Source organism: Coturnix japonica, chromosome 15, assembly GCF_001577835.2.
Source record: "Coturnix japonica isolate 7356 chromosome 15, Coturnix japonica 2.1, whole genome shotgun sequence".
NCBI lineage: Eukaryota > Metazoa > Chordata > Aves > Galliformes > Phasianidae > Coturnix > Coturnix japonica.
In genome coordinates this window covers 260,458-287,489 of record NC_029530.1, presented here as the reverse complement: position 1 = coordinate 287,489, position 27,032 = coordinate 260,458, and the positions used below count along the sequence as shown (strand labels likewise).

Genomic DNA, 27,032 nt, shown 5'->3' with positions numbered 1-27,032 from the left:
GGCGTGGCGCCTCTCAGGGCGGGACGCGATGGCGCGCAGTTACCTCACGGCGCCGTGCCGTACCGTGCCGTGCTGCGGGGCGGCCTTTGCGGGCCGTGTGTGTCCCCCCAGCTCCCAGCCCTCAGTGCGGCTGTGGGCAGCGCGGAGCGTTGCGATCCATCGAGCTGCCCCTTCCTGACAGCGGGGTGTCACAGCACAGGTTGGTTACAGCAGCGTTCTCATCTAGCGCGTAGTCGGGACTGTAAGGGAAATATTACCGGGTTACAGGCCTTGCAAGGAAACACAGACAACTTGTGTGGTAGCACAGCTGTATGTGAGAGCTGCTGGTGCTGGGGCAGCAGTACGGCACAGGCCGCTAACGCTGAGTGCTGTTCGTCTGGCTGTGGTGGTTGTGGCTGTGCTTTTGCACCTGAAAGTTCATCTGCTGCCATTCAGTCCCTTTTGTAAACTTACTACGAGGTAAAGAGATTATTATAACCTGTTATGTACAAAAGGAAACTGGATTAAAGCATTGTACTTCATTGCATTGTACTGCAGAGTGAAGGATTTCCTCCCCTGCAAATAATAACAGTACAGCCGCCTTTTTCAATAGGGAACAGCTATGGACAACGGACACAGGAACTCCTACAAAGTCCATTGGCTTTTGCCTCTGAAACTCATCACTGAATTGACCCGTATCTCAGAACAGTCTGGTGTAACGCTCCCCAGATCAGTGTCATTTAACAGGGGAAAAGCTTCCCTTAGCAGTGCCATAGCATGTAGGAGAGACCTGCCTTGGGATAAGGCATTGTATTCTGCATTGGCAACAGCACAGAACTTCAATATCACAATTATATCATCACGGGATGATTTAGAAAACACATTAGTGCTGCTGGCTGGTGGAAACATCATTTGATGCTCAGATGAGCAGCAATCTTTATCTCTTCCACCAGTCCTGAGGTGACCCCACTCACTGAATGGTCGGGTTTTTTTCATGCTGGCCTGTTTCATGTATCTTAATGTCCGGCCTTAGAAGAAGCCTGTGTCCCAAACACAGTCACACATTCACGTTTGTGTGCACACACACAAGCCCGCTGTGTTTATCTGAGGATTAAAGCTTCCTAGTTGCAGCAGTGTGTTTCTTCACACACACTAAATAAAACATCTTACCTTGATTGCCAAATGCTACATCTCTGTCATTCTAAGAAACCTTGCTAAGACAGGAGCTCACATTTGCAGTCGTTGTTACACACACGGCACAGACAGATGTCCAAGTTGCCATTTTAGCCGTGGAAAATCAATGGTATGCGGCTTTAGCTGGCACCTGTCTGTCCTCCTGGGAGGTCGCTCAGCCTCAGTGCAGTTAGTGCCACGTACACGGTGCTCCCTGCAATGCTTTCGGTTGTACTTTAGAAACGTCATTGGGTTAGAAGTGTCCAGCAGAGAACCCCATCAGTGCCAAATAGCAATGGCAATTAACAGCCACCTCATGGCTACAGGGCCACCATTGTTTCCAGTGGAATACTGTAAGCTGCAGGTAAACCTGCCACTGAGATAATCTAATGGTGCGTGTTGGGAATGGAAATATCAGCATATTTGATTGGAATCTCATCGTGCTGCTGCTTTACACACACACAATAATTCAGCAGCGCTGCAGAAGCGAAGCATCCAGCCTGTAACAGCAGCGCCTTCTGTTTGCAGACACTTAGCCCTGCAATCATTTCACATACTTGATTTTCAAGGACTGAAAGTGCCTCCAGTTTCCACTCAGGTGCAGCTCTAAATATAACCTGGCCCTCCCTGAAGGGCAGTTTTTAATGTAATTGAAACCCGGCTGAGAGCGGGTTGCCCGGTACCTCCTGCCCGCGGGGCCGTTGCTGCGGGCGGCGACCGCCAGGGGCCGCCGGTGGGAGGCTGCGGTGCCCGAGGTGCCGCGGGATGGTGGAGCGGTGGGACTGAGGGTGAGCGGAGCCACCGGTCCCGGTGCTGTGCAAACTCGGACAGCAGGCTGAAGTGAAGCAGGAGCTCGTGAAGAGCTGGGTCACCATTGGGCTTGACCTCGGTGAGCTTTGTTCTCCTTGCTTTCAATTTGCAAATTGCTGATTTTTTTTTTTTTATTTATTTATTTTTTTTTTTAAACTAGCTATGACCTTTAAGGATGTTTCAGACAAAGCTAATAGTAACTGGAGATGACTTTGGCTACTGCCCTCGGAGAAACCAAGGCATCGTGGAGTGTTTCCTGGCTGGAGCTGTATCTAACGTGTCCCTTCTGGTCAACGGAAGCGCAGCAGCAGATGCAGCCAAGCTGGCAAGGAGGTAAACGACTTTCTTTAGCTCCTTTGTGGACAGCCTACTGAGGCTATTGCAAAGAAAGACAGTCTTGTAAAGCTGCTTGTTTTGTAGCCCCAGTATGAAGACTGTATCAGAACCCAGGCTGTCATAAGAAAGTTGGATTCTGGGCATCTTTACTAATGTTCTTCATCTTTAAGCCACTGAGCTGTAATTCATAACCCAAATGTGGCTCTTCCTCTAGAATTATCCACTGCATTGCCTGTTCTGTTAAGGTAACAGAAAACCACTTACAGTTTTACTTGTATAGTATGAATTTTTTTGGATTTTTTTTCTCCAAAACTTCTGAAATGTACCACTGGAATGAAAGCCCACGCTATCCTTTCAGACCAAACTGCTACCCCTAAAACTACTGGGACACAAATGTTTACAGACGTTTACATCTAATTTAATTTGATGCATCTGAACAGGTTGAACATAAGGACAGCCAGGCTCTCTTCAGAATTTGGAAAAGGTATAATTCTGCAAAGGCTCAGCAGAAAACTTGGCTTTTTCAGTCAAAAAATCTTAAAAAAAAACAAAACACCAGTAAAATCAATCTTTCTATTCATTTTTTAAATTGATCCATTTGTGAAACAAACAAGAAATAAACCCCCTGTAAGGGAAACTGTCGATCACACCCCCCCCACACTCCACAACATCAACAAAAAATCCACAACTGAAGAAATCAAAACCAAACGCCACCATCGCCCCATAATACCTCATATCTGTGTTGTACCTTTGCTCCTTTGTAAAATTTTCAGAGGTTTGTGCTGCAAATCAAATAGTATGTGTTGTTCTCCTGGGCTAGCCAAGCAAATCTTTTAATAGGAGGTTTAGAAGGTAAAACCCAGCTAATGCTTTCAGCTTCTGGGTGGGCAGGCACTTTGAAGTAGGAGCATGTCCCAGAGCAGAAGGGCTGAGAAAAGAAATTAGGAAACCAGAAAAAGGAAGGGAGCTGTACTGGGACTGGAAACACCACACGCTTCAGGTACATCTTCTGCAAAGGACAGTGTGATGAGAGCCCTGGTGCCTTTCTTCTCCTTGAGCATCTCTTCTGTCTTGTTACTGCGCCTTTCAAGGTATTTGAAAATTGCCTGCAGCTTCTCTGGTGAAAATGAATGCTGGGTGGTGCAGGAAAGTCAGGGTGTGGCGCTAGCAGCAAATTGGTCTTTTGTTAACAAGGTTGGAGATGGCACACAAACACTGGGAGGGGAACCATCCCTAGGCTGATGAGGGGAAAGGCAACAGAGCTAGGCACAATGCTGTTGAGATACCTAAAATCCTGTTAGTAAGTAACACAAATGAAATGTAAAACAAGGAGATAAGGACAGCGCTTCTCTGAGACATACAGGCACCACGAAGCCCTTTAAGCCTCAAAGCTCTGGTAATAGCTCTACTGTTTTAGCTGTAGTCTTTGGCAGGCTTTTAAATATAGAATCCACCTGGCCTCATTTCCATAGCTAGAACGCAGGCTGTATAATCGGAGGTTTAAAAAACATCTTTGAATCCAGGTCGTGACACTCCTGCTGACAGCTGATATGGCTGTTTAAAAAAAAAAAAGCCAAGTTGAATGGTGAGTGACAGCAGAAGCTGCAACTTGCTGCTGCAGTTTTGCTCTTCTGGAGGGTAATTTTGAATTGTACATGTGAATTACATATATTTAAATCTATTTTTGAGAATATAAGCTGGGTGACCTTGAAAACATCTGTTAGCACTGAAGATTAATGAGCCAGGTTCTACAATTCCTCACTTGTCTGTAATTTCCTGCAGCTGTGTTCAATCCTGCCCATGCATGGGGGAAGTGTTTGCAGGTGTGTGGCAAGGGATTTGTCTAATGCAAGCCTCAAATCAGCTGGTGCTGTATTAAATATTAAACTGGCATTTGAACATGTAAATAAAATCCCATCACCCCTAAGACATACAGGCCAGACTTATTAAAAATAACATTTAATCTTATGGTGCCATCATGCAAGAAAATCAGGAGGGGTTCTGTACCCTGTTTATTTTTCCCCCCACATTTGTGTTATCCCATAGCTACCTATCTAAGCGAGTACCACACCCACATATATATCCACATACATGTATGTTTAACTCCATAGCAGAGCTTTCAGCCTGTGATTAGACAGCATTGTAAGCTGGGAGGCTGTATCCATCACCAATGGAAAAGAAGCTTGAAGTAAGCAGGTTGTGCTTTCCTGTGGTGTATTCCAGCATTGTGATCTTTTGCACACGTGGTGCCAGGAGTGCTGGTGACTTGTGGAGATCATGTGTAATTCTTGATAAACTGTGGTGTGGCTGCTTGTCATTGCAGGTTTTGAGCTCTCCACCCCCATCTTCAATTAATTGCATGCAGGGAAAGCTAATCAGCAACAAGGCAGCTTTTCTTGCAGGATGGTCTTTCTTACACACTTTGTGACTCCTTGCATCTTTCAAGAAGAAATACTGTTCCTCTGTAATTCTCCTATTTGCTGCATTTTCACAGTAATTCTGATAGGCTTCTGGATATACCATCTGTTGCCCTGTGTTTCAATTAGAAGATCTGGCAGAAATTTGACAGTAGTCAGCAGGTCCAGAGATCTGGACAACTGTGAAGTATGTTTATGTAGGGAAAGTTCTTTTGACTTTTTTTCCCTGTTTTTTTGTCCCCCTTCTCCTGCAATGCAACATGCCTTGCTATTCTTCTTTGGTTGCAGAAGCTCCATGTCTCTGGTGAGAGACGATCCAGAGAACCCTGAAGAGCTAGTCCAGTGTGTTTAATAGCAGAAGAAAGCCTGCAGGTTCAATCTTAAAGGCCAAGCCTCAGGGCTCTGGACAGAGTGTTACTGGATCCCAGTCCCCTGAGGGGCAGCCCAGGTGTTACCACAGTCTTGAAGTTTTACTCTCATTTTGATCTTGTTGCTCAAAGGGCTTCAGAGACTCACTGATTTTTTGGATGAACACTGAATAATTGGGCATGTGGTGCTGAAAGGAGCATCACAGGCTCATCACATCCAGAGAAAATGCACATATTTGTGTACAGGAAAATGCAGTCTAGAAGCAGAACCCTGCAGCACCCACTGAGTTGTCCACCTTCTCACGTCCTTAAAGCTCTCCTGGCATGTTCACTTCTGTGTATCTCCCATAGATGAATACTTCTTCAGAAGTTTCTCACATGCTGCGTTTTAAGTTTTGGTTTCAGTGCCTGTATCCCAGAGCTATTAAACACTAACAGTTCCTCTTTAGATTCCTCAACACTAACAGTCTCTCAAACCAGCCAGAACTAATTCCAGGAGAAAACTATAAAGATACTCAGCTGGTGTTCACTGAAGCTCCAAAACATGCTCTAATGTTACAGCCAGAGTCTCCCCTTACAGTGAGAACAGAGCCAGCTCTCTGCACTTCCACATTCTGCACATTCCCCAGCTCCAGGGCTGGTTTCAGGTCAGGCAGAGGAGCAGCTCTAATGCAGTGCAGCACATTGCCTGGCTCCTTGGTGTCCCACACCTGTCAGAAGAGTTTGCATTTTCCTGAAAATAGCATTGCTCACAGCATTGCACAATTGGAGGTAGTTCATTTGATGCTCCTGGGAGACAGCACTGAGGGGCCCAGCTGTTCATGTCTCGCCCTGTGACATCACAAGAAGACAAGTGCTCAACAGAAAGTCTTTTATCTGCTGATTCATGGTAACATGTGCATCCTTTTCTTCCAGACAGCAGTGGCTGTGGCGCAAGTAGTGCTTATCAGCTGATGTATACAGAGCTTCCCGGAAACAGGATAAAGAACCTGGAATTTCTGAAAGAATGTGTTCCTCATGCTTTTGATGCAGTAAGGGAGGTAGAGGTGCAAAGTTTTAAGAAGTATTTTATTCCTATTACAGATACAACATCCCCATAGGACTGCACGCCAACGTCTCTGAGGGTTCCCCTGTATGTGAGGTGCTCAAGACAAACTCTTCTCTGCTCAACGAAGCTGGATTTTTCCATGGGAAAATGGGATTCAGAGCAGCTCTATCAAAAGGCCTCCTAAATATGTCAGAGGTAGGACAAAGCCACATAGGTAGCAGAAACGCTGAGTTATGGCCTGAAGCAATGATTGAGCACCTGGTGGGAACGCAGGGCTAACCCAGGGGAACTCAGGTGCATGCAGTACACTGCAGCATGGGAGTTTGCCACCCTGCAATTATTGCTGTGTTTTCCATCATGTTATAGTGTTACATACATGCAACTTGCTTTTCTGATCTAACTCAGCCTACACCTATTTCAGCATGTAATTGTTGAAGATATTTTTGTAGGTCACATCTGTGAGCATGCTTACAGCCAAATCTAGGCTGTGTTGCATTGGCATCTGAAGTTGGCTTTCTGTGTCCTACACTTTATACTGCTAAATTCTTTGCAGTCTTTGAGAACTTACACCCTCCTGCTCTCAGCTTTTTCTTTAACCCTTTTCTGCTGTGCAGGTGAAGCAGGAGCTAAAGGCCCAGGTAGATCTGTTCCATGAGCTAACAGGCCACCTACCTCCTCACATGGATGGACACCAGCACATTCACGTTCTCCCAGGTAAGCAAACACTCCTTTTCTTTCTAGCAGTAAGCAGATGAGAAGCCCCACCTTTGCCATGGCTCCCTGGGCAATAAACCTTATAGGATTTATGTAAGGCTCTACTATTGCAGTTGTGTTCCCACCTTGGACAAGTTAGTCTCTGAGATTGAAGCCAATAGCTCTTTCAGGTGCTACAGAAGCTGTCTTTTTGGTTGTATTTCTATTCCAATCTTCATCTGTGGGTTTCAGCATGTGTTTCATATGTATGTCATAGGCAAGTACCAGTGTCTAAGTTTTCCAACTAAGATCATTGTTATACAAAAATGGAAAACTTGGCAAAAAAAATCAGTATTTTCCTGTGTTAGCACTCAGTTCTTGGTAATTATCTCTCAACAAATATGGCAGGGACTTGGTGAAGAATGTTCCCAACAGTACAGCCACCTCAGGTGCTCTGTAGGACAAGGCTCCCAACCTCAGAAGAGGTAACTGGACTAAGCAGTCAGTACTGAGGGGGAGGCAAGCACACACAGCAGATGTTGAATGAATATATATATATTTAAAACACAGGAGGGAAAAAGGTGTCTCTGTGCTAACAGCTTTCAGGGGTTATGAGTTGGTTGCCTAATTCCTGACTAAAGTTTCTTCTTATTTACAGAGGTCAGGCATGTATTTGCAGAGGTGTTAGAGGAATATGGGATTGAATACACTCGTGTCCCAATTGAGCCAGGCCTTCATAACTGTGACTGGATTGAGCCATCCCTGATGGACTTCTATGTGGGAGTAGAAGAAGATTCTCTGAATACAGTGGATGTGTTCACAAAGCATGGAATAAGGTAAGACAGGCATTACTCATTCTTTTTGTAGTAAAATTTTAAGGTGTTATCAGTTCCTGATAAGATATTTTCAGAATGGAACAAGACCTTTTCCTCTTTCCAATTTGGGGCTTACAAGGGAATTCTGCAAGAGTGCAGAAGCTCTGGAGATGCTATGGGTTACTGCGCAGATTTGTTTGAAAAGTGATGACTCATCTGAGATGCCACACAATTGCAGTGCTGTGACAGCATACATTACCAGAGTAATGACATCAGTGTTGTAATTGAGGCTCTGCTTGGACTTTCTGCCAGACTGAAGAGTTGATGTTCTAAATAGTGTCTTGATTTTGACAAGGAATGAAAAAGCATTATTAGTTTGTAGTTATGGTTTTACTTTTGACTCGTCATCCACTGGACATAGTACACTCTTGTCTGACTACCCCGTTAACATTAATGTCTGTGTTCCCACCTCTGGCTACAGGTGGCCAGACATTTACATAGGTTTGAGTACCATGGGCAAGAACATGTCTGTGAGTGCCATTCGGAATGCCATTGATACGGCCATCGTGGAGTTCACGTCCAAGGGGCCTGCACAGCCAGAGCCACAGCACAGGACAGTAACAATTGAACTGATGGTGCACCCGGGGTACCCGAGTGTTCCTCCCATTGGTGGCTGTGGGGAGGGACCAGATGATTTCTCACAGTCCTGGGAACGCCTGCATGAACTCCAGACGTTAATCAAGCCAGAGCTGCAGAGCTATTACAAAACAAGGAACATTCAGCTTTGTTCATTCAAAGATCTTTAAACATACATACATACATACCTATGTTTGTACTTCAAGGATACACAGTTGCTAATGTCCCCAGAAGTCAGACCTCCTTCCTAATACCTCCCAGCACAGCTGACAGGAGCTGTCATGGCCTGGAAGTTGTATGAAGCCTTTTGTGAAAGGTGAAGCAGTTCAAGAGCAGTGACAGGCAAGTACCTGGGGGTGCGTGTCCTGCTACTACAGAGCATTGCCCTGTGAGCGCAGTCATATTCCATATGAGCCCTCAGCCAGCACTGCTTAAGGCTCTTCCTAGTTTTGTTGTCTCAGCATTGTGCCATCACAGGGAAAGGAACATCAGTGATAGCTCTTCCATCCGTGCGGTTTGGCTTTGTTGTTCTTTCTTCCGGGATGACTTCGCAAGAGCAGCAGTTGTTGCATAGAGGAGCTCTCCAGCAGTTGCCCACCGCCTTCCATGAGAAGCACGTGGTAGGTGGTACCAACTATCAGCAAGTTCTCAAGGGGAGAAAGTCCACGTTGTGTTTATTTTAATTCCAATCAGGAGAGCATCTGAACTTCAGCAATTCCTGTAAGTATTGGTGCGTTCAGCTGCGTGTTGAGATGTGGAGCTCTCACTGACGTGTGGCTTTTGCGTGGGATTGTTTTTTCTTCAGATTGTTGAAGCTCGCTTTCTGCACAAGAGCAACCTGCCTAACATCCTTTTAAAGCTTCTTTTTAAATAAAAAGAAAAAAGGAAAGAATTGCCATCTTTTCTAAGCAAAAAAAATAGTTCTTCTACTTTAATGCTCCAAGAGCTGTGTCGCTGTGAGCAGAAAGCACTCAGGTTATCTGCTATGAGCACGAGACCATGCAGTGCTGGAAGGGCATCACTGTGTCGGTCACACGGTTTGACCCACCATTCCTGTGTGCCTGCGGCCACGTTTGTTCTGTACAAACACAAAATCATCGAGGGCACTCGGTAAAATATTTTCTCGGGTTCTTTCCGCGTTATTGTAACGGAGCTGGTTTGACACGGGACGTTTTTCTTTATCTCGTCCCGCTGTGCCCGCGCTGCTCCAACAGCGGAGTGCTCAGGGAGGAGCAGCGCCCTCAGTGCTGCAGTTCGCACCGCTATTGAGGGCGGAGTTTACGCGGTGCGGAAACAATGAAACGCGGAAGAGGCCGCAGACCTCAGAGCTGCGGGACGGGACTGAAGTGCCAGAGCGCGGATAGACACACGAGTGCCATCTAGTGCCCTCACACGTGCAGCAGCTGATGCGCCAATCCCACAGCTCAGCTTATTCTGCAGCGTGACCGTGACACGGTGGATATTTATAAACCTTAATTTAAACTTTTGAACTGCAGTAATTGGTGGCTTTGCTCGGTTCACAACCGTTAGGACGTGACACAGCTCAGCTTGCGTGATTTCCTTCCAGCTGAACATGGAAATGAACACAACAGTCTCACCTGAGTAGATGTTGTTAAAGATATTTGATCAATACATTTTCACATGAACAGAACGGAAACCCCATTTTTAAATTGAGTTGTAAATGTGGAAATGAATACAGAGCTGCTGAAAGACTGCGAAATAAGGAACCTTTCCCTTGCATTGCACACGCAGAGGAGGAAGTTTCTCAGGGGCTCTATGAAAGCTTCACATTCACCACGGAGTTGAAATTGAAAGCACACGCAGAGTGCTGTGATAAACGACGCTGTACAGAGATACCTGAGGCACGAAAATGAAATGTCTGTGAAAATAAAACCATGCCACAATACCTTTGAGAGCAATTTTTATTAGGGTAGCAGAATGGAATTGCAGAAAGCCTATACCAGTGTTTGTGGGTGTAGTTGCACCAGTAAGTTTTTATTTTGGATTTTCAACTGCATGTTTAGAATTCAGCATGGCTTAGGGAACCAGAGAGCATAAGAGCTTGATTTCCTGAGTTAACAAAGGATTTGATTTTTTTTCACCTCAGACTTCAACCACACAGTACAGTATTTGATCTTTATCTTCCTTTTAGAGGGCCACCTGCAAACAAAAGCCATCACTTATGTTACACACTTCTTGATTAGAAATTGAGCTATGAAGAACACACAAAGAAAACTGATGGTAACGCTCATCTTCTATGTGATCTTTACAGATGAAATGAGAACAGCTAGCATACAGCACTGCCATAAACCTCTACAAATCAGCTGAAGCTCCTTCAGTTACACAGCTCATCCAGTTTCCTTTCAATGGCATCCAAGCCACACTGAAATAAACGCAGTCTTTAACCTGAGAGGCTTACAACCAGAAAGTATATCAATTGAGTAGTAATGACGGCAGCAAACTAGTGCTACAGTTGTTTTAAATAATAAAAAATAATGCAAATTTAAAGAAAGTTTCAATTGTGAACAGACATGATCAAAAAGTACAGTGACTTGGCTGATGCAGAACTTACACACTTCAGTTAGACAGATAATTTGGCATTATTTTATTATGAATCTGAGTGAGCGTGAAGGAAACAAAGTCAGTACCAACTTTCTGCAACCAAAGACACAAAGATGTGAAAAATTTGGTAACGGTGCTCTCACAAGCCAGGAAACACTTAGGAAAGGTAAGTTTCCGTCAATAAGGTGAACGTGGTTTAACTTCATTTACCTGCCAAAGAATCCGTCTAAGAACACTTAACATGAAATTTCTTAGCTCCCTAACTAATTAAAAAAAATTACTTTCAACAGAGGTGAGGTACCGGGCTGTCATTGTTCACACTAAATCCAAAATAAAAGCAAGATGAGAAGGGCAAATGAAGGAATAGCAAATATATATTAAAAACCAAGAGACCTACAGCTTGATGCACTACTTCTGCAAGGTCGCAAGGGTAGAGGCTGTATCAAAACTGATTCTAGGAGTAGGGACAACCATCCAGGAGTGAGGGACTTTCTAATTCAAGTCCTTGCAAATCAAAGTGATATGTACTCCCAGCTACCTATGGATTTCTGGAAATCTGTTTACTCAGTAACATACTCAGGTTCTACAGGTGGGGAAGGCAGTTTGATTGTATGGCAGTTTGGAGCTACAGTCACACTTCAGACTTAGGACACGCAGGCAGAAGAAAAGCAATAGAGACACAGTAAAGGGTGCTCAGTTCTGAATAGAAAGGGCATCCTTCAGCATGCGTGGGGGTGTGCCTGGAGCAAAGGGAAGATAGCTCTGCCCAAGTCAGAATGATACTTAAAGTAGTCATTAAATAATCTAACGTGTATTTTTAAAACATAGGAACAGTAGCAGTGAAGTGTATTCAGCTTATTGCTTAATCCTAATCTCATACTATTTTCAGTAATAACTGTACAGCAGCTGGGAAGGAAGGGGCCTGAGTGCCATTCCCTAGCACGTATGTTGTATGCACTTGGATGAAAAAAAATCTCACTAGCAGTGCTAACATTTAGTATTTGAAATTAACTCACTTCTAAAATACCGATTTTCTCACTCAAGACCAGTTCATTATTTCAGCATATCTCTTGGTCCTCAATTCCTGAAACTTCTAAACTGGTCACACTGGTTGTCTGTGTACGGTATCCAAGCTAACTTACACTAACTTCTATTAAGAATAAAAGTGAAAGGAGTTTGGAATCACATTTTACTACTTGTTTGCTGCATATACATTTTTTTTTTTTTCCCCAGCATTTTCCAAAAGCAGGACATAAGCCACATTCTAGTTCAATAACACACACAAGAAATTGGATTTCCCCATTTAATAAACATTCTGTGGTAACATCAGCCAGATTTACATAAGACCTGGACATTGTTTCTGATTGTAGTTGGGTTTGTTTTTTATTATGTTACAAACTGAAGTTAAGGGGAACTTGCAGCAAGTCCCACAGAGCACAGTGCAATGTTTAAGGAGAAGAGTAAACAAAACTGCCAAACACTCAATCATTTTCTGCCAGAAGTGGGAGATTTCTTCTAAGACATCAGCTTGAGGAGGGGCAAAAACTCAATGCTGAATTAAAGGAACTCAGGATAGTGGGAACTGCAAGGAAAAGTAAGAAATGACAGCCACAACCTTTTCAATTTAAGGGCAGAATATAAGTCTAAGATATTTTTGATAAATTCTGACAAAAAAAAAAAAAAAAAGAAAACAGCATACTTTAAAGTATATTGAAGCAGTGATTTTTAAACAAAGAAAGCAGAACTAGAACATCTTAAATTTTTAATTCTTCCTTTACAGGTTACCTAGCCCACTTTTGATTAAGAAAACTGTAGAAAGTTAGTAACAGCCACAAGTTAACACCAAAAGGTGGCACTTGTCATTTTTCCATAGAGTCCTGCTTTACGGGATGTCTCAAATGCACTGCTCCGATCTTCTATCACACGTTGCTGACATCAGCTGTGTCAGATTTTAGTCCACTGGTCGCTTCTCACCATATTTCTTTGTAAATTCTTCAGCGTTCTTACAGAATTTTTTACGGTCCTTAGAGTATTCTTCAGCTAGGTCAGCCCGCAGGGGATGCTCAGGCTGTGGATCATTCACCAGTGCTATGAGGGACTGGATTACTGTCAAAACAAGTAAGAACACTGTCAGAGACTAAGATTGTTCGTTTAAAGGGAGGAAACAAATCAAAATGTAAGCAAAATTTCCCAATGAGAAAAATAAGTTAAACTTCACTTAAATATATCCCAATAAATCTCATGTCTTTTCAAGAGCAGAGTAAGACAGCACATCAGTAAGCCACAGAAATATGCCAGTGTGTAGTTCAGTGACAGCAAGTACATCAGGAAATCACACATGTAAACAGAACCAGCTACCTCTGAGTAAAGACCAAAATGCACGACATGGTATTTTCCTCAGCGCTGAGCAAGGAGTTCCACAGCCAGCTACACCTACAGTGCATTAAGCAAAGGGGGCCCCAGAATTTCTATCACCAAACATCTTTCCCTAATACCTCTCACAATAAATTAAGCAGTTCAGTTGTAATTGAGCCTACTTTTGGAAACCATTTTTTTTCAGCTTCATTTTTCTGCTTCTCTTCCTCCCCCTATAAATAGGGAACAACTCTTGACATTATTCTGAACTACCAAATACATTTTCTAGTATAGATATACTAGGCAGACAAGTGGGTAAGAACTGAAAGGTACTTTTCACTCCACTGTTCACAGCTGTATGGGAACTGTTGAGTCACGGCCTGAAGCACTGACTGAGCACCTGGGGAAGGACTCAGTCAGCCCTGTGAGCACAGGTGAAGGCAATTCACTTGGCAGGAGGGGATGCAGCCTCTCCTAGAGCTCATTTAAGGGCTGACTGCCACTGGGGAAGGGCCTCTGGTTGGAGATCCCTCTTTTGTGGAGTCTTTCCTGTGAGCCTAGATCTTCAGAGACAGGTGAACACCTTTAATATCAAGTTTATCATTACCTGCCAGAAAACATGAAAATTTCACCCTAACTAACAGAAGCCACAAGAGACAAGACTTACTCTTATAATGCACTCAGTCTGGCAGAGAACCTGATGAAATATCTTAAAATACATAAATTCTTATCCCAGGACACTCCACACAGTAAGCCTCACAGCAGTGATCTTTTAATAGCTGAGTTAATTTATGTTATGATTTTTTCTTACGCAAACAAGCAGAACTACCTCTGGATTATATAGTTACTGTTTAAAAAAACCCATGAAGTAACACCAACATAAATGTTCTTTCCCTCCCCCCCCCCTCACTTTGGAGTTAAATATACCAAGGACACAACCTCGATGAACTCTGCAGTCATTAAGAATTTTGTGGTTTCCTGGAGGTGGAAATGCCACATGTCAGTGTCGTTACCTTTGTGCTAATAACAACATTTCAGAAGCGATGCGTGCTTTACTCACGACATATACTCATGAGGCAAAACTTAGGAATACGGATAAACCAGAAAAAGCAGTGACCAGTTGACAAGCTAAAATACTATTTGCTTCAAACACACAATACAATGACTCTTAACACCCTCTTTCTCCCTCCACAGGGAGTCCTACCTTGGTCAGTTTTGGTTGCTGGCTTCCAGTTTTCAGCACTAATTACTGGCAGACAAACCTGCCCCTTTTCATCGATGTTAGGGTGATAGATCTTTGTTTTAAATGTAATCTTAGGAGGTTTGAATGGATATTCTGCTGGAAAGTTGATTTCGATTCTGAAGGCTCCTTTGTCATACGGAGGATTGTCCTGCAACAAGAGGACATAACATAAAGAATGTAGCATTCTATAACACATGAACTTTAAGTAAGAGCACATTTCAGACTTCAGTCTATTAAATGACCTCTTTTAAAGGCACTTTTTCCAAACACATTCCTACCTTGATGAACACCAAAACTAACACAGTAGCAAAGGCAATACAACCTCCATTGCATTTGTATCTCACCACAGAAGAGGCAGACTACTGCTGTTCTGAAGCTGGCTGACATTTCTGCTAGTAGGGAAGCAGCCAATCCCATTTACTCCATGCTTAGAAATCTAACAAGTATTTTTATTCCCACATTTATGAGTATTTTTAAATACACTGTAAACCCTTTCTGATAGGCAAACAGGAAACCTCATGAGGATATTGGTTTGTCTAGACCTCTCACAACATGGTGGTTTGAACAGCAAAGCTGTTTGATTTGTCAGATTCCCATAAACATTCTGAGAACCTTTTTGTGCTGACTACATAAAAATCTGCTGAGCATTAATCTGTACTAAAGATAGATATCCACTGCATCTGCTGATGAGAACATTCTGAATTCGTATGCAGTTTTAGCACCCACTGCTATCAGATCATTTCTGATGGAGTACAATGAGAGAACTGTGAAGTAGGCAAAGGCCTTTCGACCACTGCTACTATTTCAAATGCTAACAGCAGAAAGGCAGGAAAAAGAGACAGAAAGATTATAAGATTTGCCTATGACCACATGAGAAGTCTGAAGAGGGCCAAGAACTAAATCCATAACCACCCTTCACTTCCCAGAAAACAACTCTGAAAGCCAGCTTCCCTAAGTGAAGAAATCTTGACAATGTACAAAAACTACCTAATGGTCACTAACAGAAACTCTAAACTGTGGATTTATGGTACAAACGATCACCAGATTGGTTTAAAGCTCGTTAAAATAAGGAGTATTCCATACTCACAGGAACAATAAGCCCTTGCCAGGTCAATAAATTAGCTTCATCAACCTGGATATTACGGAAGTTTTTCATTCCACATTTGCGGATTTCTTCAAGCTCCTGGAAAACAAGCAGAGGAAGCCAACAGTTAATGCTGACACGAGGCACAATGCTCAGCTCTGTTTCTGCAGAACGCTCGGTGGTCAGTGTGAGTTCCTCCAACACTCAAGAAGCCTGAGGCCTCAATGGCAGCAACCCACAGAAAACAAAACATTTTCCCTGTGAGAAGTAAAATTCTGAGACAAGTTGTTTGAAAAGGGTTATTTTTTGACGTCACACATACACAATAATACTCTGCTAATATTACAGCTCTACCTTTCAATACATCAGAGCTTACAGCATTGATTAAGATGCCCCTCTCTAAAGCTGTAACCAGAACGAATACAAATAAGGTATCTTCCTGTACCTGTCAGCCACCAGTAAAATCATCTCCTGTTGGTTAGTGATGCAGGTACCACCAAAGCACGAATTTATGCTACTTTTATATTTAAACTGACTATAAGCTGCACCAGCTGTTTCCCTGAGCATTTATTTCATTAGGAAGCCGTACGACTGAAAAAAATCAAAACCTCAGGGCTTGACCTTTTCCCACAACAACTACAACAGTCCTTCAGGAGTTTTATCTGCACAGACAATGTAACTGAACTCCAACTGAAGGCTCCTGACACAACACGTAAAACTTCCCCTGTGGTCTCAAGTCTGGAGCACGACTGTATGCCCCACTGGGAAGAAGCACTGCTGAGGTGCATGCTGCCAGCACACAGATCTTCTCCAGAGACAACCACATTTACAAACCTGGGTGAGATATTCTGATTAAACACCAGCTATCAGCACAGGAACCACAATGCACACAGAGCATCAGAGGGTGCTGAGCGCTGAAGGCACAGAGCACCTGCTTGGAAAGCACCGGAGCAGCTCAGGCCCCTCCTGCATCTGTTTTAGGGATGGAGCTCTCTGCACACAGAACTGCCTCCTAAAAAACCAACTGTCCACATGGCATAAAGCCCATTCCACACCAGATGTAACGTGCCAGTCACCAGGAACAAATCAGGCTAAATTTACCACTACATATTTAAGCATGAATAAACACGCAACACAAATACCTTGCCTCTAAAACAGAGACAGAAAAAACAAACAAGTTCAATGTTTTAAGTATATTGACTTGAAAACTATAATTATCAAGCTAATAAAAAGACAGAATGGCTTTGCCTTAATGGAAAATGAAATATCTGTATTTCATAAGTCGATTCAGGTTAAAAAATTAATGATTACATAAGAAATGCAATCAACCAGGGCACAGATCATTATAAAACTGTAAAAAGAATTGCACAAAAGGAGAAAATCCAAGCAAATACACAAATTGCTCCCCCCTTTTTTCTTTTTGTCAAGCCCATCACATGAAAGAGGGAATTAAACAGCCTGGAAGATGCTACAGAGAAGAGCCATCAGAAACCATGTTCATTTTCTCTTTTAAAACGACACGTGGTGTGACCCTGGAATTGACTCTCACTCAGAGAAGCAGTAAAGCAGTACATAACCGCAGTGTGTCGGGCCCAGACTCTGCCTCCTTCCCTGCTGCCTTGAGTCCTGCAGGAGTAACTAGTAACCAGAAAGGAAACAGGAAGATAAAGCAGGCAAGTCCTTTTCCTCACATTGAGATACGACTCACCTGAATAACTTGCTTAAGACAGGTGCCAATTTACCCTAGCAGCAACTTCTCTTATCCTAGAAGCATGTTTAAAATGTAATACTCTTATTTCTAATTCATATTTTTTGTGGTTTTATGTCTAATTCATCAGGAGTGATAGGAGATCAAGCACTCAGGATTAAAAAGGGGTGAGAGCCGTTTCTTCTTTCCTGGCAACAAACAAAACTCACAATTAAGACCTAGGTTGCCTCAGAACAACCATACAGATACAGACAACTCGAGGACACAGGCACAGTCAGAAGAAGTGAATGAACTACTGAATGTCACCAAGCAGCACAAATTAGAAGTCAGTGCTTCACTGACCTGAGCTAAGCTTAAAGGGTCAAAAATTATTTTATGGAGTATAAGAATATAGTCTGGATATTTATTTTAAAATAAATCCTAATAGTCTGGGTAGGCAGTGAATAGAATAATTCCTCTCCTGTCCTTCACCCCTTTGTCAAGCAACATGATGAAAAGCACACAGAAGCAGCATAACTAAAGTTTAGAATGCTGCAGTAAGAGTTTAAGTCATCAGCTTCTCACTGTTATCAGTGCTGCACACGACCTGGCTGCTCTGCTCCCCCACTCATTACAGAGCTGCTGCTCGCTGTTTCTAGGTGCTCCCTCAGGACCCAGCGCCGCAGGTTGGTTGGTACATTCAGAGGAAGTGTCCTGCCCAGCACATGGGAAGGAGAAAACGTTGCTCCAGGGGTAACATCCAACCTGTGGGTAGAACGCTGGCACACTGACTTTCTCATATATAATCAGTACATAAAGTTCCAGTTTCAAACATCACAGATGATCTTATGCTGTTGAAAAATCAAATGACTGAAATAGAAAACGAAGCAACATCACCGTAAAAATGATGGAGTGCCTTGGGTTGGGAGAGACCCTAAAGATCTTTGAGTAAAATGCACCTGTCTTCAAAAGAAAGCTGAAATACCAGATCCACGCCTAGATCCATAGATTATGATAATGTTTAGAACTCCTAGCTCCTCAAAATTCATTGAAGGCTAAAAAGCCCCACCAAACCACCGGTGCTCAGCGCAATCCTGGAACTGCTTTTGCTTTCTTATCTTGGAAGTTTGGGGACTTGTTGAAAAAGGAACAAACTAGATAGGAAAATACAGTGAAAACTGAAACAGTTAAGTTCACTGGCTTCAGTAAGTTCTGCATTAAGCTGCAGATGCTATTAAATTCATAAAGGAAAACAAAGGTCTACTGAAATGACTGCACGCTTTGCTTACGTAGCGTTTACAATTTGTTTATCTACTCATACATTACCTAAAAGATGTGTGGCAAAGTTAAACAGGCTCCAAGACACTGATAAGGAGCTCCAACTTGACTTTGTGAATCTGGTGTACTGCTGGGAAGGGCCAAAGGCAAAGAAACAAAACAAACAAAACCAAAAGAAAAAACAAACTGGAGCCCAGCTTGTTTAGGAGCTATTATAGTTTCTGAAACCAAGATGCTGTGACACTGCAGCTCCATACGCTCACATACTTTTTTATTTATCAAGTAATTCTACTTTTTGGCAAAATGTTTACATCTGGTTTTTATTCAGAAACGTCCTGTTAAACTTGTGATTATGAATCTTTTTTCCAATGTTCATTTTCGAAGAAGGAATCAGCACTCACTCCTGTGCAGACAATCACGTATTGCTCCAGGCCTTCCTTCCACCACTCCTTACTGAGAACCAGTGCTTGGACACACCTAGCCTTGTTTTCAACACCTACCTTGGGGACAGCTTTGCTGTTCTGCAGGCCACCAGCAGCAGAGCAGCCCTGGGTTTTATCATCAAGTTCAATGGTGGCATAAATGTCTGACTGTGTGATCTTGGAGGCAGAGGAAAAACAGGGAGAATTAAAGAATCATTACCTACTCTTTGAATCTATTTAAAATTCTTCATGCTATAAATACTTGTAGCACCTAAACGCCAGGAAGCAAAAGCACAGGCCTCAGCTAGATCATACTGCACATGAGCACAGGAGGAAGTAGCTGCAGAGCCAGGACAGCTCAGCACCACCTGAGAGCAAGTGCTGTCAAGTGCCTGAGCACCACACACTGCTCTGACACCGAGTACCGTGACCATTCAGCACCAGGTCAGCCTCCCCCTTTGCAGCTACTCACTGCCTCCCCAAAGAGCGTTTAAGTCCAGAAACAGCTTGTTTCACAACAGTGAGTGGAAACTGCAAGAAGCCCTTCAGTGAAATCCCTCCTGTCTCCTGCAGATGTACTCCCTGTCACGTGTGTGTGGGGAAAGCTGCTTTTCACAAGAAAGGGTCATGAAGCAAAGCAGCTCCCCAAAAGGAAAGAATGAACTGCTTTCTTCAATTGAATTATTCCGCATTTGCCCAGTTCTCAGTCCCATCCTGCAAGGGATAACCCATAATAACACACGTTATGTGCAGGCTGCCTTATTCCCACCTCTCATATTCCACAAGCAATGGAGACCTGACAGCTGTGGCTCTCTGAAGAGGTGTAATGATGGCTCAGAGACCAAATTTCCACCTCAGATGCTGCTGGAGCATGATTCATTAGCTAAGAATGTTTCACACTTTTACTATCCTGGGCTCCCACAAAGACTTGAACAAACAGATGAGAAAACAGACCAGACCATCGCATCAAGCTCTGCTAAGAGAGGCCATAAACTAGGGCCTTGGCCTAAGATAGGTCATTTGCACATAAAGCATGCAATAACAAGACAATATTATGCATATTATAACCGACTTAATGTTTAAATTGAACTGTATTGATAGCAAAATTTTAGTTCTTTCACGAGGAGTCCACAGTCTGAAAAGGAAACCCACTTCCACCTGCAAGGTGGCAACTACATCAACATCCCCATTGTCTATGGGCAGGTGGCATGTTGTTATGAATCAGCTGCACCCAGACTCTGTGACTCACGAGTGACTACGATGCGTGACACATATTCAGGAAAAATTACAGCACTTCAAAATGTTGGCAAGACCTCACGGAAATGGAAATGCCTTTATTTTATGTGACCTATGAAAGATTCAGTCTCAGCTACCAAAGTTGATGTTTAGCCCAAAGAAAAGAACTGTTGATGCTTATCCTGCCTTATTATTTATTGTTAGTTTGGTTGGGTTTTTGTTTGTTTGTTTTTTGGATATGGAGTGACACAGGGAATGGCCCATCATCCCATGGCCCTACAACAGCAATAGCACAGGCTCTTCTATAGTGCGACATGTTGACAGTGAAAGACTTGAGGCCATGTGCTGATCAGCAAATTTCCACTTTGTAACTTCAATAACAGCGTCAGGTTGATGTATGTGAGCTATATGAGCACCAGTCCGTTCCCACCCAGATGAATGGCCAACTTAGAGCACGATGGGCTGATCTGATGCCACAAAAGGAACAAAGGAAGCTGCTCACTGAACAGCCTGTACAAGTTATGTGATAAAGCATCTCACAGCTGTTGGAGTTGCATAAAAAAAGCACATGACATGCACAGTCCATAAACAGAAGGCAATAAAAATGAAAGTAAAAACGTAAGAGGAAAGTTATCGATGTCTCCTTCCTTCCTGCACCGCTCCCTCTGAGAAGAACTGCCACTGCTTTTCTAGAAGCAGTCATGCCATCAAGAGCACGTCCATGGTATTCCAGTGGAAGAACAAGGCACTACCTGATGCTTTAGGAGCAGAGGGGAACCATGTGAGGGGCTGAGAAGAACAAGGGCCCTGTAAATTTAAGGACAGACTCCCTTGTCTCTCACATTTTTCTGTTCTGTACTAAATATCTGACCCTAAGTACCTTGCCATTGGATTAGCTAACAAACCAGGCGCTGAAGCTGCCTTGCAAAAAGCTACATATTTCCTACCCCAAACAAACCTAATTTGAACCCAGAGCAGCAGATGTACTGATGGCCCTCAAACTAGGACCAAAAAACCCACAGCAAAACAGCTATCAGAAACGAAATGAAACCAAATGCCATCTCCTCAGGAGCCTTAAGGCCTTACCCCTGCTGATCTAATACATCTGAATGACTCTGCACATAACATATTTACCACTTAATTTTTGATGCCTACACAGCACAACTGAAACGAGATGAGTCTTGTGAAAGCAATGCTGAGCTATGGGGTTCCTCAGAAGCGACTGTTCAAATTCACAGGTTGGTGACCAGCCCCAGCCCTACTGGGGGCTCACATCCTTAAGGGCACCTCTAAATCTGCTACCAAGTGAGAAGATCGGCAGCATTGCTATGTACCGATTTTAACTCCAAAACGGAATTCTGAAGTAAATGCATCCTCTTCGTGGAAGCCCACACTCGAGGCTGCCTGCACGTAACAATCTCCCCCACATCTCCGTGAAGACAAAACCATCACCGCGCCCGGACCGAGAGGTAACTTATGAACCTGGGTCCATGCTTCATCCCGATAAGCCTCTGACTCATACGGGCGCGACGGCCCCCACCAAACGACGGCGCCGGAGCCCCCCCCCCCCCACGGCGGGGGCAGCGGATCCCCCGGCTGCGGGATGCACAGGATGCCCCGGCTGCGGGATGCACAGGATGCCCCGGCTGTGGGATGCCGAGGGCCCGGGGCGCTCCGTGCCCCCCCCCACCGGGCCGAGCGCAGCCCGCGGGTCCGGCCCGGCCGTCACACCGTCACACCGCCCCGGGGATGGGCCGGGCGCGGGGCGTCCCGGCCGCGCCGTTTCCTTCCCCGTCGGCCCTTCCTCTTTGCTTAGTCACCGCGGGAGCCCCCCGACGTTGGGGGCCGTCCCGCCCCGCGCGGCCTCGCGCCGCTCCCCGAACCCTCCCGGGCCGCGAACGGCGGCCGCGGGGCGATGCGCGAGCGCGGCGCGGGGCCGGGGAGGCGGCGCGGCCCATCACGGCCAAGGCCTAAGCGCCGACCGCTCCCGCCCGGCCGCACCGGGCCCGTGACGGGAAGGGGCCGCTCGAGCGGCCCGCGGCGGGGGAGGGCGAACGGCCCCGGCCCCGAACGAGCGCCGAGGCCGAGGGGAAGGATCGGGCCGCCCGCCCCGCGGCCCCTCCCGGCGCGGCGCCGCTGTTACCTTCATCAGCCTCCTGCTGGCCGCCATCTTGGCTCTGCTGCTGCCGCCCCACAATGCATGGCGGCGGCGGGCAGGGCGCCCGGCCCCAGCTTCCTGCGGGAGGAGGGAGGGGCCGCGCCGCGCACGGACGGACGGACACCGGGCGGGGGGTGTGCGGGGATGTGAGGGCGGATGGAGCGTTACACCGTGCGGGGATGTGAGGGCGGATGGAGCCGGCCCTGCCGACAGCCCCAGCTGGGTTCCCGCACATCAATCCGGCGCACAGAGCAGGAGCGCCGTGTGCTCGTGATGTGCTGGTGCTGAAGCGCTGACAGGAGCCAGGCGGTGCTCGGCGTTACGTGCTGCAGCTCGGACACAGCCGCGCACGTTACCGCAGTGATCGGGAGAACGGTCCTGGAAGATCGTTGTGCGGACACACGCAGCTGTGAAGAACAAGCAGCTCCAGCTATTGGCTGCGTTCACGTGTTGCTCAGAGCTCTGCCCGTGTTTGCATCCCACCTTCATTCAGCTGTGCAGTTTTCCAGCCGCACATCCCACAGAACTTACTCAGGCTCTCACCCGTTCCTGCACTCAGATACGAACAAAAGGCAACGCGAAAAGCACGGCAGGGAAATCGGAATTACTATCTGTGATTTTAATCCGTGGTTTTTATAGCATGTACGAGAATGTCAGAAGTATCTGGGATAATTACTAAGATAATCCGCACTTCCTTTGACAAGAAAAAACACCGCCCACACAACTCACTAACAATAGCCCAGCCAGCTCTTAAGAAATCACTGCTGGGTGCAGCTGTCCTCACGAGTTACCGCCTGATGCTGACGTCCTTTCCTACTGCAGAGTGGTGAAGTTAACGCCATTGCACACAGCTCACACACCTGCTGCCAGCACTGAGTGGTGCCTTGTTTATTAATAAGGGCTGTGCAGCCACCGTCACACCGCTGCATTCCTCCTGGATGTAATTCTCCAGTATTCATGAAATGCTGTCTGATGTTAAAGCAAAAATAATTTACAGACAGAATTTCAGTAACTCTTACTTTCCTGTTAATGACAGGACACAGGCCGCTAGTACCACCGAGTTCTGCAGATCTTTCTGCATTTTTGAACTTGGTTGTTGTTGTTTCCAGGTTGCATCTCTTATTTTACTTGACAGCGGAGAGCATCCAAAACACGTTATGGTGTTTATCTTGTGATGACTTCATGGGACTAGCAAACCGTACATCTGTGCCTGCCTGCTCCCAAAAATCATTTTCTAACACCACTTTAGGACTAAAACTGCTAAAAACAAACAAACAAACATAAAGAATCTTCCCAAACAAGTGAATAACAAAACAGCCCAGCCCTTGAAAACTGAAAATAAATAAATCTCTGTGCTTAACTCCTAACATGAAATGGACTTGTAACAATCAGAAAGACCAACACAGTGGAATGGCAATAGAGCAGGTGACGTGACAAAGGGAGCAGCACGATGTGAAGGTGTTACAAAGGAAAAGGAAAGTGCTCACCTGTCTCTGAAGATCTAGGCTCACAGGGAAAGCTCCACAAGGGAGAGATCTAGTGATTCTGAGTCACTCAGAACACACTTCAGGGAGCTACATAGGACCAACAGGGGTTAAGTTCATCTTCAAGAGCAACCAAGCAGTTAATTTTATAGCTGATTTAAAAAGAGAACACAGAAAACCTTAAGCTTACTATCGATATAAAGTTGCTTTTCTCAATTAGATGCCTCAGAAATAGTTCACAACCCCTTCACTCGAACATGATCAACTTATTCCATGATTGGAGGAGAAAAAGGAAAAAATAGACATAAGAGTACTTCAGTAATGTCCTACATTTCTGTAATGAATAAAACCAACCCAGGATGAAAATCAAACAAGAAAACCTATCCAACCAAAGAACATGTGCTACTAAAGTAGCGTTACCCCCACAGAAAGCAAGCCACTTCAAATGACTGAGTTCAGAACCTGGTGATGAAGCCATGAGATGGCAGCAGAGCCCATGGAACAAGCACTCTGTGTGGGAAGGATGTCTGTATTAGAATTGCAGAATCACCAAGGTTGGAAAAACCCACAGGATCACCCAGTCCAACCATCCCCCATCACCAACAGTTCTCACCAAACCACAGCCCTCAAAACAACATCCAATGTTCCTTGAACACCTCCAGGGTCGATGACTGCACCACCTCCCTGGGCAGCCCATTCCACTGCCTGAACACTCTCTCAGAGAAGCAGTATTTCCTAACGTCCAGCCTGAACCTCCCCTGGTGCAGCTTGAAGCCATTCCCTCTGGTCCTATCACCAATTACATGAGAGAAGAGGCCGACCCCCAGTTCACTACAACCTCCCTTCAGGAAGTTATAGAGAGCAATGAGGTCTCCCCTGAGCCTCCTCCAGGCTGAACAATCCCAGCTCCCTCATCCGCTCCTCATAAGGCCTGTGCTCCAGACTCCTCATCAGTTTTGTTGTCTTTCTCTGGCTTATGTTCAGCTGAGCATCAATCAATATCCCCAGATCCATTTCCTCTACACAGTCTTCCAGCCACTCCACCCAAAGCCTGTAGTGCTGCCTGGGCTGCTGTGGCCAAAGTGCAGGACCCGGCATTTGGTCTTGTTGAACCTCATCCCATTGACGCTATCCAGATCCCTCTGTAGGGTCTCACTACCCCCAGGCAGATCAATACTTCCAACTAACTCACTTCTGTCCTAAGTGGGTCTCAGTGCTAGTAGTGCTCAGGAGAAGCCTTGTTCTTCATTCCTGTTTTACATCACTTCTTATATTTCGCACAGCTGCAGAAATTTGAACAATAATTGGATCTCTATTTTAAAGATAAAGCATAGAGAATCTTTTTACCACAGTAAACTTTTAGTAAAGATGATGTGAGCTCAAACAGTGTAGAAAGGGCTGAGGAGGCTATTAAAATCTGTTTCTCCAGATGTGTACCTACAAGTTTGTGTGTTCTGAAGTTTGGGTCAGGTGGAGAAAGGTGGGAGACAGCTTTGGGGGAAGCTGTGTGGGAGCTCTCTGGCTGCTGAAAGCCTGGATCAGCCCTATCCATATTGATCTCCAGGCCAGATACCAGCCTGCAGCAAACAGAAGGAAAGTGAGCCGGGCACCACAGTGCTGAGCTGGGCTGCCTGCCACCAGGAGGGCAAACCTGGGTCATGGGATGGATCTCACAGCAAGTGGTGCTGAGCCAGAGAGCAATGGAATAACAGGTGTAATGCTGCCTTTACTGTGACATGAATGCAACTCCATACAGTTGTCCTGAGTCTCACCAACTACAAGGGACCTGCAAACTCACCGAAACGCTGGGCAGCTGAAGGACAAAGATGGCACTGTTTGGTAGTGGATGTTGAGAGTACTGAAAGGGAGCTCCTACACGTGGGCACAGGTAAGTTCAGCCCCACAGGCATGCAGCACTACAGGTGACAGACAGAGCAGTGCACATGGTAACTGCAGAATTCAGCCAAAACCACAATGTGTCACTCCAGAAGCATTTCCTCCAAGAAATGCTCTCTTAGACACAGTCAGGGCACCAGGAGTTGCACTTCACAAGCAGTGCTTACAGCATTCCTGTGCTCTGAGCTCAGTTATCTCCATACACCTTCAATGGAGTAGACCCTGTGTAATGATGTCACAGGAGGCCAGCTTAGTTTTGATAGATTTCAGGATTTCAAAAACCCCAGTATTATTCAAAGCAACGAGAAGCAAGAGTGCCATCCACTTCAAGGAGATATATTTTGCTATGACTTTTACCCCTGACCTTTTCCTGAGCAGCACATTTCACTCCCATGACCCGGGCGCACGTGGCCCTTCCTACTCAAGCTGTCACATCCACAGTGGTTGAGGAAGCAGAGCTGGCATTATACAGCTCGCTGCTTATTCATAAAGTGAGTGTGACTAAAGACAAACCCCCAAAGGAAGATCCAGCCTGATGCTGGCACATTCAGGACATGCCAGCTGATTCAGGACATGCAGCTGACTGGTTTCCCACTGTGTGACCAAAACCAGGTCCTTAGCAACTTAGTTCAGAAAGCTTCAGCACTAGGTGGGTTATATCAACCAGTCTGTGAAACACAAGCACCGAAAGTTTGTCTTGTTATTTGCACTATTATTATTCATCCCAAGATAAGAGCATGAGTAGAAACCAACAAAAAGTCAAATGACACAGATGGGAAGGTATGAGTATTAAATTCAACTCAGCACACTTTACACAGCATTGCTGAAAGGGCAGGTGACAAGAAGAACAGCAAAGACAAAAAACCTATGTTTTCAGTAGCACTTCAATACATGTTACATTGCAAAACAGCTCTGCAAATTCAAACATAAATCATCACAACTCACCTTTCTATAGGAGGATGAAGAGAGAACAGGGATTCCACAGCTGACGGCTTTTAGAAATTACCTGCCAAGTGTGTAATTTTAAAGTGACTGTGTTCCATTAGAGCTACAATAAACAACATGGTGGAAAATTCAATCTGATTAGCTTATCTAATGAGCTGCAGGAGGTTGTGGAGGCCAGAGCAGAAGAATCTTAAACATTTCATCACCGATTACAAACCTGCCTCTGAATTAATCAGATAATGAAGCACATGGATCTAATGAACCTAATGCTGATCAACAAATTATCAGTGATCCTTACAGCTTTTTGGCAGGGAAACTCCTTTATTTTTTTCCCCCTGAAGTTTCCCCAGAGCACAAAGGTTACAAAAGACATGTGCTCTGGGTGCCGTTTTTCCTGCAGTGGCCGG

At 45.0% G+C, this 27,032-nt stretch overlaps 2 protein-coding genes across 8 annotated transcripts; one reads left to right on the top strand and one right to left on the bottom strand.

The window, feature by feature from the left end:
* YDJC (YdjC chitooligosaccharide deacetylase homolog) lies at positions 1 to 20,764 on the top strand. Of its 7 annotated transcripts, none has more exons than XM_015877551.2 (6): positions 1 to 199; positions 2,123 to 2,295; positions 6,167 to 6,326; positions 6,746 to 6,845; positions 7,483 to 7,660; positions 7,779 to 8,114. In XM_015877551.2, the coding sequence occupies exons 2-6, from the start codon at positions 2,138 to 2,140 to the stop codon at positions 7,921 to 7,923; spliced, it is 741 nt and encodes a 246-aa protein (XP_015733037.1). In that variant the 5' UTR covers positions 1 to 199; positions 2,123 to 2,137; the 3' UTR covers positions 7,924 to 8,114. The 7 variants fall into 7 exon arrangements, with proteins under 7 accessions (XP_015733037.1, XP_032303861.1, XP_032303862.1 ...); XM_032447970.1 differs by having other exon boundaries at positions 2 to 199; positions 7,735 to 8,114; XM_032447971.1 differs by lacking the exon at positions 7,779 to 8,114 and adding an exon at positions 16,948 to 20,764 and having other exon boundaries at positions 4 to 199.
* UBE2L3 (ubiquitin conjugating enzyme E2 L3) lies at positions 10,180 to 22,411 on the bottom strand. Its single transcript, XM_015877554.1, has 4 exons — positions 22,286 to 22,411; positions 15,523 to 15,618; positions 14,397 to 14,583; positions 10,180 to 12,943 (listed from the first exon to the last, which is right to left on the bottom strand). The coding sequence occupies exons 1-4, from the start codon at positions 22,310 to 22,312 to the stop codon at positions 12,789 to 12,791; spliced, it is 465 nt and encodes a 154-aa protein (XP_015733040.1). The 5' UTR covers positions 22,313 to 22,411; the 3' UTR covers positions 10,180 to 12,788.
* Positions 22,412 to 27,032: the final 4,621 nt, after the last annotated feature.

What these genes read in the sequence shown, in the direction of transcription:
- UBE2L3 (XM_015877554.1), bottom strand. Translation starts at nt 22,312, where the DNA reads ATGGCGGCCAGCAGGAGGCTGATGAAG. An exon ending in GGCAAGGGCTTATTGTTCCT is followed by an intron (nt 14,584 to 15,522) that starts GTGAGTATGGAA and finishes CTCTTGTTGCAG; the next exon opens with GACAATCCTCCGTATGACAA. An exon ending in AGCAACCAAAACTGACCAAG is followed by an intron (nt 12,944 to 14,396) that starts GTAGGACTCCCT and finishes TTGTTTTGACAG; the next exon opens with TAATCCAGTCCCTCATAGCA.
- YDJC (XM_015877548.2), top strand. Translation starts at nt 2,138, where the DNA reads ATGTTTCAGACAAAGCTAATAGTAACTGGAGATGACTTTGGCTACTGC. An exon ending in GCCTCCTAAATATGTCAGAG is followed by an intron (nt 6,327 to 6,745) that starts GTAGGACAAAGC and finishes TCTGCTGTGCAG; the next exon opens with GTGAAGCAGGAGCTAAAGGC. An exon ending in GCACATTCACGTTCTCCCAG is followed by an intron (nt 6,846 to 7,482) that starts GTAAGCAAACAC and finishes TCTTATTTACAG; the next exon opens with AGGTCAGGCATGTATTTGCA.